General features: G+C 43.4%; 1 protein-coding gene across 1 annotated transcript in view; it reads left to right on the top strand.

Moving 5' to 3' along the window:
- The window catches only part of DSG2 (desmoglein 2), a 62,903-nt gene continuing 50,234 nt past the window's right edge, over positions 1 to 12,669 (top strand). The window contains exon 1 of the mRNA XM_008261177.4: positions 1 to 528. Coding sequence (XP_008259399.1) covers positions 484 to 528 — 45 coding nt within the window. The 5' untranslated portion in view covers positions 1 to 483. The remainder of the gene's footprint in view (positions 529 to 12,669) is intronic.

Genomic DNA, 12,669 nt, shown 5'->3' with positions numbered 1-12,669 from the left:
AACCTGTTGGAAGCGAGGAGGGGTGGGTGGGAAGCGGTCCCCACGCACCGCCGCGGCCGTGGCTGCCGTGAGGTCGCGGGTCTTGCGCTCCCGGCCCAACCGCAGCCCCGCGCGCTGGATCCCCGCAGGTCCCGTTCCCCTGAGCCAGGTTTGTTCCAGTGCCGGGCAGCCGCCCAGGCCGGGCCCAGAGGGTGGCCGGGAAGCTCCCCCTCCCCGGGCCATTCTCCGAGGAGGAGTGGTTGGGAAGCGGAGAACGCCTGGGCGGGGCCTGCCACCCAGAGTCCCCAAGCCGGGGACGTCACGGCCCAGGTGCGTGCACCGCCCTCCTGCGCCGAATTCTCCAGCTCCGTGCGAGCAGCTCGGGCGCGCCCCCGGCTCCATTTTTCTCGCGCCCGCCACACCTGGGGCCGCGCCTCTGGGCCGGGGAGCGGGAGGCGCGGAGCTGGTGCCAGCGGCCGGAGGCAAGGGCGCGGCGAGGGCGCCATGGCGCGGAGCCCGGGACGCCCGTGCGCGCTGCTGTTACTCCTGGTAAGTGCCGGGAGCGGGGACGCGGAGCCCGGCGGCTGAGAAGGGCGCCGGCGGGCTCAGGGCCCGCGCCCCGACCTGCCCGCTCCCGCCCGGAAGGTGCGCGCCTGCCCGGCGCTGCGTCCTTGGGCCCCGCGGAGGCAAAGGGCTTAACGGGCGGCGGCGGTGATCCTGCCTGGGGCTTCGGGAAAGTGGTTGGGCCGGGCCGAGGCGGTGGCTGGAACCTGTCGGAGCGCGCTCTGGTCCCGCCACGCAGGCCCCGGCGGCTTTTTCTCACGGTGTCCCGTGGGCGCAGCGAGCCCTGGGGCCCAGCACCCCTTTGCTGGGGGGGCCGGGACTTTGTTGCGAGTGGTCCGGGAGCGGAAACTGGGAGGCAGCACCGCGCCTGCCTGCGGTTCCTGGAAGCTATCTGGTGGCCCAGGTCCGCCCGTGGCCACCCGCACGCACCAGTGAACCGGGAAGGCCGGGGAAATACCCGTGTTCTCCGAGTGCGAGGAGACGGCTCAAAATAGCGCCTTCTAAACGTGCCTGTTCACGAAGCCTAACGTTTGTTTTTTTAAAAAAGCTGTCTGTCAGCTCAGAAGATCACCCGCAGAGTCTTTACTTAGAAAGAGCACAAAGTTGGGGTTTTAAAAACACTTTCCAAGTATGGAAGATCCTAAATGCGGGTGTATGCGATCGTCTAAAAAGTGCAGAGCCACCCTCCGGCGGCGTTTTCAGCGATAAGGTCTTAAAGTTGAGAGCAACGTTTAATCCCTAGCCTCTCCATTTCCAGCGCTCGCTGTCCTGAGCCCAGAGTGGATCTTCAGCTGTTGGTTTTTTGTTTGGTTGGTGAAGAGACTGTGCATAGTTAGGCTATGTATCCGGCTTTGTGGGGGCTGGCTAAATGGATTTGGACGGAATGACAGTCACTGATGTGGGTGGGGGTTCACCTTCCAGAGCCTTCGCAAATGTCTGTTGAGAGACATGACATATAAAATCATGCTCAATTTTCTTGACGGTTAAAAGTTTTGAAATACTAGAATATTCACTGTATTAAAATACTGAAAGTTCTAACATCCAAAAGATGAACTCGATAGACCAGGGTTGAGGGGGAAAGGGAAATACGTAGAAATGGGTACTTCTAAAAGTTCATGGAAAAATAAGGTTCAAAGATAAGTTTATTTTGGTGCCCAAAATTTGAAAACCATAGGTTTTTTTTCCTAATAACGTATTTTCAGTGAATGCTTTGAAGACCCTCTCCTGAAACAAAAGAACAAAAGAGAAAACAGGACAAAGTCAGATCTAGAGATTTTAATGCACTCTCTTGCAACAACGTGATAATTAGGGCTTCCACATCTCAGGCACTCACGTTCATTTTCGTGCTGTATTTATTGATTTCATTTTGCCCATGTCATTGAGATAAGTTTCAATTGAAGTTCATTTCCTTAAGGAAACTTTCCTAAGGCATACTTTGGGGCTTGTGGTGGGGTCTCCAGAACCTCAGAGCGAGTCATTCCTTCCTCTTGATGCTTCCTGGCTAAGGAGAACACCAGACCAGTGTAACATCTGGCCCCCTTTGAGAGTTAACATTAAATTCCCTGCATATAAGAAATTACCTTTACTATCCGTTGATGTAACAAGCAATTTGTAGGCTCGCTCACAGAGAAATAGTCAATGATTTAGGCATTTTTTCTACTTTACTAATTGAATATGTGTATCTTAGTGGCTAATAATGGACTATTCACAAAGCAACTATAGACAAGTAGCCAGAAACAGAATTCTTGCAGTCATTCTACGTATTGCCTATAATACTTCCACAATTTAAAGTTGGGTATGTTTATGTCTGGTCAAATAGTGGGCTGTTCCCCATTCTGCCCCCAGTGTGTTTTGGTTTTTTGTTTGTTTTTATTTGTAAGGCAGCAGTGAGACAGAAAGAGACAAAGAGACATCTATCCTCTGGTTCATTTCCCAAGTGCTCCCAACAGCCAGGACTGGGCCACACCCAAGCCAGGAGCCCGGAGCTCAGTCTTCCTCGTGAATGGTGGGGACCCAAGTACCTGAGCTATCTGCTGCCTCCCAGGTTGCACTCCAGTGTGGGATGCAGGCATCCCAAGCAACAGCCACTTACCCCCAACCCCAGAGTGAGGTTGGAAGTAGAGCCTTTTGGTAAAGACTGGAAAGCAGTTCACCTGGGGCAACAGGTACTTTATGGGAAGGAATACATACTGTAGTCTGTTGGGTCAGGGTTCAGTTGCAGATAACAGCTTTTCATCCAGGCAGTTAAAGCCTGAAGAGTTTTATTTCAGGGCATTTCTCTGACTACGTAAGCCTGAGAAGGGCTGAGGAAAGAGACTGTGGTCTGAGATGGCAACACCAGCAGCAGAGGGGATCAGCAGAACCCATCCATTCTGCTGGGATCAGGATCCCAGGACCACCCCGCCACTGCTACAGTCTGGCGACTGCTGGGGTCAAAAGGCTGCCTTTGCTGCCAGCTCCAGACCAAGGCCTCACCTGCTAGGGGGCCTAAGGAAGTGGATGCCTCTTCCTACCCTCGAATTACGTTACTGGATACTAGACCCATGGTCGGACTGCTCCAAAAGCAGCACATGGCTTCTGCTTCACCTCCTTCTTTTAAGTCCCCTGGAAATACTGGTTGAACACCCTAAACCCAAAAATCTAAAATTCAAAATGCTCTGTAACTTGAAACTCTTTAAGTGTCACATTGGCACTCAAAAAGCTTCCAATTTGGGGGCATTTTCATTTTGGATTTTAGTAATTAGGCTTGCTCAACCAGTAAAATTATGCAAATATTCCAAACTCAAAAAAAAAAAAAATGCTGAAATCTGAAATGGTTCTGGTCCCAAGCATTTCAGATAAGGGCTACTCAACCTCTACCAGTTAAACTCAGAACTGAGCTGTGAGAGTCCATAGTGTGTGGTCTTCAGCTTTCCTCTGCAGTACAGGTGATCTGAATGTCACCCAAATGGCTGGCACACAGTCCATCAAAGGGGAGAAGAGACAGGTTTTTGTTGTTGTTGTTTTTAACAGAACCAGAGAATCTTTCCGCTTCAAGGTTCTTTATTTCAGATCCATTGACTCTCACATGTCTACAGATAAGAGCTCAGGGGATTCCTAGAGGTGATAAGGAATTAAAGAAGTATTTTCACAAATCTTTTTAACTGGAATTTGCCATTTCCTTAAATTATGAGTGTAGAAAATAATTGCTGTAGTGTTAGTAGTTATTAGTAGTTAGTTGGGTTCATTCATAACCCAATATACTTTATTTCATACATTCAGAAACATTCTTAGAAGAGAGCTGTGGGCTTTGCCATACTGCCAAGGAGAGCACTAGGAGGAGGGATTTCCTGTTGGATGCTTCTGTTTGGCCCTTGACTGATTAAGTTTGTCCTTTAAAATCCAACTGCATTTTAAGAATTCAGTGATAGGGGTCAGCATTGTGGCCTAGTGGGTTAAGCCGCCACAACAGCACTGGCATCCCATGTGGGTGCTGGTTCAAGTCCCAGCTGCTCCACTTCCAATCCAACTCCTGCTCATGTGCCTGGGAAAGCAGTAGAGAATAGCCCAAGTGTTTGGGCCCCTGCTCCCATATGGAAGACCTCAGAAGAAGCTCCTAGCTTCAACGTGGTACAGCCCCAGCCATTATACCATCTGGGGAACGAACCCCTGGATGGAAGACCTCTCTCTGTGTCGATTGCTCTCTCTCTCTCTGTCTCTCTCAACTCTGCCTTTCAAATAAATAAAATAAATCTTTTAAAAAAAATTCAATGATAGCAAATTGTGTAGTGAGCAGGTATATTCAGTAGTGTATTAGATGGCCAGGACTGCATAACAAAGGGCCAGAAGCTGGGTGGCTTAAAAATAAGAAAAATGTGTTGCCTCACAGTTCTAGAGGCTAGAAGTCCAAGATCAAGGTGTAGGCAGGGCCACACTCCCTTTGAGACCATGGATTTCTCTCCTTGCCTCTTCCTGTGGCTTACTGGCAGTTGGTGGCACTCTTTCTCCTGTAGCTGCATTACTCCAGACCTCCGTCTCCAGTGGTGTTCTTCCTTTGGTCTCTTTACATCATCTTACCTCTGTGCATGTCCGAATCTGTGTCCAAATTTCCCCTTGTTAGAAGAGCACCAGTCATATTGGATTTGGGCCCAACCTGATGAGCTCAACTTGATTAAATCTGCAAATGAGAACAGGTTCTGAGATGCTGGCAATTCAAACTTCAACATACCTTTAGGGGACACAGTTTAACCCTTAACAAGTAGGGTCAACAATCTATAAATTGATAATATTAAAGCTATGCTAGAAACTTTGCAGTTGCTCTAATTATCAGACAGGTAAAAGAATGAGAATTACTGGTCTCCATTTCCCAAGATAGTTTATTCATAAATAAAACCTAAAAATATTTATATGGAAAAATCACATTGAATTGGTATTTTTGAAAACTGCAAATTGTAGTAAAAATCAGAAATCTTATTTGAGTCATAAGTGACCATTATAGATCTCAAAGCATTTCTTAAGCACAGCTTTTCTGGTTTTCAAAGTATTACCAAAAATACTGACATTTTCCTTGTGAGGTAATACTTTTCTAATTCAGATGTAGTCTGTATATGATGAAAGATTGTTTTCTTGGTTTATTTCATATTCAGGTATCAGTAGAATACCACATATGACATGCATTTTTTAAAAATTTCAAATTGTTGACAAAATTTGGTAATTAGGGTGGAGGAAAGTGGAACCCCAGGATTTATACCTCAGTCTAATGGTAAGATGAGAAAGGCTCACAATAAAAGAAACCAAGCATATGACCAGTATTTAGTGAGTGCTTAGTTTTTGTTTTTTAATTTGAAAGGCAGAGAAACAGAAGTGCTAGCTCCCATCTACTGGTTCACTTCCCAAATGCCTACAAAAGCCAGAGCTGAGCTGGGACAAACATCCAGGACCCAGGATGCAACACAAGTCCCCCATGTGCAAGGCAGGAACCCAAGTCCTTGAACCATTCGTTTTCTGCTGCCTCCAGGGCCTGCATGAGCAGGAATCTGGAATCAGGAGCCAGGGCCAGGGGTCTAACCCAGGTTCTCCAATACAGTGTGTGTGCATGTTAACCTTTTTCTTAACCCCTACCTGAATACCCATCTCTAAATTCCTGTTTGATACCAATCAGTGTGGTATAGGCTGGGGGGACAGAGAAAATGCCAGACGTGTTCCATCTGCCGGCTGTGACAGTCTGGTGAATGATACCACCATCATGGCTAATTTCCAAAGGGGTAGTGATAAAGAGACAGGGATCATACAGAAGAAGCAACCAGCCCAGCAGTGGGCATCCAAGCAAAGATCTGAGAATCATTAAAATCAGTTGGTAGGAGGAGAAAAAGGGAGGAGAATATTCAGGTGGAGAGAGGAGCATATGCAAAGTCCTGAAGATAAGAGTGCATGGTTCTTTGGAGGAAGTAAAAATGGTCGCTGTTGCTTCAAAGTAGAATGTGAGGCAGAGGAGTCTCCAAAGGTGAGTCTTTGGCCTTCAAGTCCAAGTATTTTTAGGGAGCTGTTCAAATCACTGAGTAAATGAAAAGAGGATTTTTGGTTGAAATGGTCAGAACAGGGTCAAAAAAGAGGCTTTGACTGAGCACAGCTTTGTGTGGATGGGCCATTGTTTGGCCCAGCAGTTGAGACTCCACTTCAGGGTGTCACATCCCATATAAGACTGCTTTGGTTTGAGTCTCAGTTCCGCTTCTGATTCCAGCTTCCCATTAATGTGCACCCTGGGAAGCAGCAGGTGATGACTCAAGTACCTAGGTCTCTGCCAACTATATGGGAGACTTGGATTGAGTTCTGGATTCCTGGCTTTGGCCCAGCCCAGCCCCAGCTGTGGCAGGAATAGGATGGCTGGGTCATATGGTAGATCTGTATTCAAATTTCTGAGGTATTTCCATACTGTCTACAATAGTGGCTTTACCAGTTTACATTCCCACCAACAATGATATCTTTTTCCCCATACCCTCACCAGCATTTGTTTTTTGATTTCTGTATGAAAGCCATGATAACAGGGGTGAGGTGAAACCTCATTGTGGTTTTGATTTGCATTTCCCTAATGGATAGTGATCCTGAGCAGTTTTTCATGTGTCTATTTGCCATTTGGATTTCTTCTTTTGAGAAATGCCTGTTAAGGTTTTTTGCCCATTTCTTAACTGGGTTGTTTGTTTTGCTGTTGTTGAATTTCTTGATATCTTTATATACAGTTGCCTCTTCATTTTGCTGAATGTTTCTTTTGCAATACAGAAGCTTCTCAGTTTGATGTAATCCCATTTGTCAAATTTGGCTTTAATTGCCTGTGCCTCTGGGGTCTCTTCCAAGAACTCTTTGCCTATGCTAGTGTCTTGCAGGGTTTCCCAAGTGTTCTTTAATAATTTGATGGTATCAGGTTGTAGATTTAGGTCTTTAGTCCATTTTGTGTAAGTTGTTAGGTAGAACTCTTGGTTCATACTTCTGCGTGTGGATATCCAGTTTCCCCAGCATCATTTGTTGAAGAGACTGTCTTTGCTCCAGGGGTTGATTTTAGCTCTTTTGTCAAAGATAAATTGGTTGTAGAAGCATGGATTGATTTCTGTCATTTCTGTTCTATTCCATTGGTCTGTCCATCTTTTTTTGTACTAGTACCAGGCTGTTTTGATTATAACTGCCATGTAATATTGTCTTGAAATCTGGTATTGTGATGCCTGCAGGTTTGTGTTTGTTGCATAAGATTGCTTTAGCTATTCATGGTCTCCTTTATTTCCATATGAATTTCAGCATCATTCTTTCTAGATCTGAGACAGATGTCTTTGGAATTTTGATTGGTATCGCATTGAATCTGTATATTGCTTTCAAAGAATGGACATTTTGATGATGTTGATTCTTCCAATCCATGAACATGGAACATTTTCCCATTTTTTTGGTATCTTCTTCTATTTCTTTCTTCAGTGTTTTGTAATTCTCATTTTAGAGGTCTTTGACATCCTTGGTTAAATTTATTCCAAGATATTTGATTTCTTTTATAGCTATTGTGAATGGGATTGATCTTAGAAGTTCTTTCTCAGCTGTGGTATTGCCTTTGTATACAAAGGCTATTGATTTTTGTGTGTTGATTTTATATCCTACCACTTTACCAAACTCTTCTGTGAGTTCCAATAGTTTCTTCGTGGAGTCTTTAGGATCGCCTTTATATAGAATCATGTCATCTGCAAATATGGATAGTTTGGCTTCTTCCTTGCCAATTTGTATCCTTTTGATTTCTTTTCCTTGCCTAATGCTCTGGCTAAAATGTCCAGGAGTATATTGAATACCAGTGGTGAGAGTGGGCATCCTTGTCTGGTTCTAGATCTCAGTGAGAATGCTTCCAACTTTTTCCCATTCAGTAGATTGTTGGCCAAGGATTTGTCTTAAATTGCCTTGATTGTGTTGAGGAGTGTTCCTTCTATACCCAGTTTCCTTAGAGTTTTCATCATGAAAAGGTGTTATATTTTATCAGATGCTTTCTCTGCATCTATTGAGATAATCATATGGTTTTTATTCAGCAGTTTATTAATGTGCTGTATCACATAGATTGATTTGTGAATGTTGGACCATCCCTGCATACCAGGGATAAATCCCATTTGGTCCAAGTAGATGATCCTGCTGATGTGTTGTTGGATTTGATTGGCTAGTATTTTGTTGAGGATTTTTGTGTCTACGTTCATGAGGGAAATTGGTCTGTAGTTCTCTTCCTCTGTTGTTATGTTTTTTAGATTTAGGAATTAAGGTGATGCTGGCTTCTAGGAAGAATTGGGAGGATTCCCTCTTTTTCAGTTGTTCTGAATAGTTTGAGAAGAATTGGAGTTAGTTCTTCTTTAAATGTCTGGTGGGATGCTGCAGTGAATCCATTTGGTCCTGGGCTTCTCTTTATTGGGAGGGTCTTTATTACTGATTCAACTTCTATCTTGATTATTGGTCTGTTTAGGTTTTCTGTGTCTTCATGGCTCAATTTAGGTAGGTTGCATGTGTCCAGGAATCTGGCCATTTCTTCTAGGTTTCTCAGTTTGTTGGCATACAGCTCTTTGTAGTAATTTCTGAAAATTTAAAAAAAATTTTTTAAAGATTTTGTTTATTTATTTGAGAGGTAGAGTTACAGACAGTGAGAGGGAGACAGAGAGAAAGGTCTTCCTTCCGTTGGTTCACTCCCCAGATGGCCACAATGGCAGGAGCTGTGCCAATCCCAAGCCAGGAGCCAGGACTTCTTCTAGGTCTCCTATGCAGGTGCAGGGGCCCAAGGGCTTGGGCCATCTTCCACAGCTTTCCCAGGCCATAGCAGAGAGCTGGGTTGGAAGAGGGGCAGCCAGGATTAGAACCCGGTGCCCATATGGGATGCTGACACTGCAGGCGGAGAATTAACCTACTGCGCCACTGCACCAGAGATTTTTTAAAAATTTTTGTTGTGTCTCTTTACACATTTCCTTTTTCATCTCTAATTTTATTGATTTGTGTCTATTTGCTTTTTTTGGTTAGTTGGGCCAATGGTGTGTCAATTTTGTATATTTCTTCAAAAAACCAACTCTTCATTTTGCTGTTCTTTTGTATAGTGTTTTTTGTTTCAATTTTGTATATTCTCTAATTTTAATTATTTCTTCTCTGCTACTAGTTTTGCTACTGTAGGATGAACAGTTTTGTAGATATCCATTAGGGCCTTTTGATCTATAGTGTCAATTAACTCTTGTTTCTTTGGTGATTTTCTGTCTGGTTGATCCGTCATTGCTGAAAGTAGGGTATTGAAACCCCCATTACTATTGTATTGGAGACTGTGTCTCCCTTTAGATCTATTAACTTTTCTTTTAAATAGCCAGGTGCCCTGTAATTAGGTGCATATACATTTATAATAGTTACATCTTTCTGTTAAATTAATCCCTTGATCATTAATTACATAGTGCCCTTCTTTGTCTCTTTAACCAGTTTTGGTGTGAAAGTCTATTTTGTCTGATGTTAGGATGACTACACCAGCGCTTTTTCAGTTTCTGTTAGCATGGAATATCTTTTTCCATGCTTTCATGTTCAGTTTGCATGCGTCTTTGTTGGTGTGATGTGTTTCTTGTTAGCCAGTCTGTCTTTTAACTGGAGAGTTGAGGCCATTTACACTAAGGTGAGTATTAATGAGTAACCGTTTGGCTCTGCCATTTTTCCATAAATATTACTATTTTTTTTACTTTGGATTTCTTTTTTGCTTTTATTGGGAGATTTTCTGCCTTCACTTTCTTTTGTACTGGTGACCATGTTTCTGTGTTTCTGTCTGTAGCACATTCTTAAGCATCTCTTGTAAGGCTTGATGAGTAGTGACAAATTCTTTCAATTTGTGTGTTATGAAAGTTCTTTGTTTCACCTTATTCATAAATGAGAACTTCTCAGGATACAGTATTCTGGGTTGAAAGTTTTTTTCTCTTGATACTTGGAATATATATCACCATTCTCTCCTAGCCTGTAGGGTTTTTGATGAGAAGTCAGCTGTGAGTCTAGTTGGAGATCCTCTGAAAGTCATCTGGCATTTCTCTCGTACACATTTTAGAATCTTTATGTTTCACTGTGGAGAGTTTGACTGTAATGTGTCATGATGAAGATGGTGAAGATCTTTTCTGGTCATGTCTATTAGGTCATGTCTATGTGCTTCCTGTACTTGGATGTCCCTTTCTTTCTCCAAATTTGGGAAATTCTCTATAATTATTCCACTAAAAAGGCCTTCTAATCCATTCTCTTTTTCCATGCCTTCAGGAACTCTTAAGCCTCATATGTTGGGTCATTTGATAGGATCCCATAAATCTCCAACACTGTTTTTTAGTTTTCCAATTTCTTCTTCTTTTTTTGGTCTGACTGTAAAATTTCCAGAGATTTGTTTTCTAGCTTATATATTCCTTTCTTAATGCTTTAAGCGTTGTTAATGCTTTCCACTGCAGTCTTTATTTTTTCTATTGAATTCTTCATTTCCAAGATTTCATTTTGTTTCTCTTTAAGATCACAATTTCATGGGAAAAATTTTCTTTCATATCTTCTATAGATTTCATTAGTTTGTGGATTTCTTCTGATTATTTCTAAGTAATTCTACAGTCAGTTTTTTTTTTTTTTTTTTTTTGAATTTCGTTTCTGGCATTTCTTTAATCCCTTCATCTTCACATTCTAGTATTGAAGTGTTGTATTCTTTTGGGGGCATCATGTTGTCTTCCTTATCTTTGTTTCTTGAATTACTACATTTATTATTCAGCATTTGTAAAGATAACTTTTTAGTTTTGCTTTGTTTTTTTTTTTTTTTTTTTTTCCCCTTGGTAGCTTTTATCTTTGGACTATGCCTCTGTAGCTTAGTGGAGTGTCTGCTTTTTCAGTGAATACCCAGAAGTTTGTGGTGAGTGTGGCCAGGGAGCTTTGTTTAGTACTTCAGGGTGAAGCGATTGTCCAAGGTGACACCAGGTTGAATGTGGTAAATCTCTCTCTTTTTTTTTTTTTTTTTTTTTAAATCAGAGAGGAGGTTTGTTCAGCACTCTTGGTATAGTCTCTTGCTCACCTCCTCTCCTCATAGGAGAATAGTGCATGAGCACCATCCCCAGCAGGTACAATATTTGCCCATGCTGCCCCAAGAACCACACAAAGGATCTGTACAGTCCTTGGTGTTGGCATAAATAACACAGCAATGACCCTCACCAAGGAATCGAGCCCCTAGCATGTGGAGCCACCTACAGTGACTGCCCCAAGTCCTAGCCGCACCCTGCGCCCTCCCACGCATCCACAGTGTTTTCACAGTCCTGGCACACTAGCCCCCTGTCACTTCTCCCAGCCAGACTCAGGCATCTCCACTTGGCTGGTTGTTGGGCACGCAAACAAGAGCTGGCGTAGCTGTTATGTATGCCCAAAATGGTGCCCGCCTTCTCTTGGCTTGTTAAAAGATGTTGGTGCTGGTAGGGGAGAAAGAAACATGCTCCCTTTTTTCCCCTCTGGTTTGGCAGATACACTGTCCCACATGGGGCTGCAACCTGGGCCCACACCAAGCTCTTCAGGCAGTTTTATCTCCATTGGCTTGAAGTGCTGTAGACTGGTCTTACCCCACTCTCCAAAACTGTTGGTGAGGCTTTTGGCTACTTGGGGCCTGAGTTATGCACATGCACTCCCTCCACATAGGTCCACAGTGTCTCTAATTTGCGTGAAGTTTCCTCTGCTGTTTTCTCCGTAACTCTTCCCTGAAATTGCACTCTCTTAGCTTCTTAGAAAAAAAAAATCAAAAAACTGTCTTCCCTTAGACTAAAGCAATAAGCTCCCTCCCTATTCTGCCACCTTGGATCTGTCTCCAGTAATCTGGATTTTAATACTTTCATGCACCCAGCAATCACTAATTGTATATCTGTATACCTAACAGTCTTCTATGTATATATAAACTCCCCCAGGATTATGGAGCTTACAGTAGAGGAAAGTGGGATGTAGGAAAGAGAACATCCTTTTCATTCATTCATTCATTCATTTATTTTTTGAGCAACCACTGTTTGCCAGTCACTGGATTTAAGGAATGTTAATAATGGATGAAGCCAAATAGAACACAAATTCACCTGTCAATACAGAGACATTACGCTACCTTTCCCTTATAGCAGTTTTCTATAGTTAGTTGTTAATAAAGTCTTAATTTCTACCACTAGATAACTAGTACAGTTCCATTACAAGTAATCATCCTAAAAAGGAGGAAATATAAAATACGATTTGCCTCAAGGACTGGCATTGTGGCAGATTAAGCTTTTGCAGAGTGCCTGGGATGGAGTCCCGCCTGCACTGCTGATGCTCCTGGAGGCAGAGGATGACGATGGCTCAAGCGCTTGGGTCTCTGCCACTCACACACAATGGGAGACCTTGATGAACTTACTGGCTCCTGGCTTCAGCCTGATGCCTCCTTCTCTCTCCCTCTACCTCTCCTCCCTTTCCTTCTCTCTCTGTTACTCTGCCTTTCCAATAAATAGTCTAATTAATGTTTAAAATAAAACAAAAGATTACCTCCTTTCACAGATAGTCCTGCAAATGGATTCATACAACTTCCTTAAGCTCTTGATTTTCCTGGGTTTCATTTTGCCTGTCCACTTATTTGAGGACAATTAACAATGCCTGTTTTCCACTGTGGCT

The sequence above is a fragment of the Oryctolagus cuniculus genome, chromosome 10 (assembly GCF_964237555.1).
Source record: "Oryctolagus cuniculus chromosome 10, mOryCun1.1, whole genome shotgun sequence".
NCBI lineage: Eukaryota > Metazoa > Chordata > Mammalia > Lagomorpha > Leporidae > Oryctolagus > Oryctolagus cuniculus.
The sequence above is the reverse complement of the archived record's forward strand: the minus strand, read 5'-3'. Positions and strand labels throughout refer to the sequence as shown.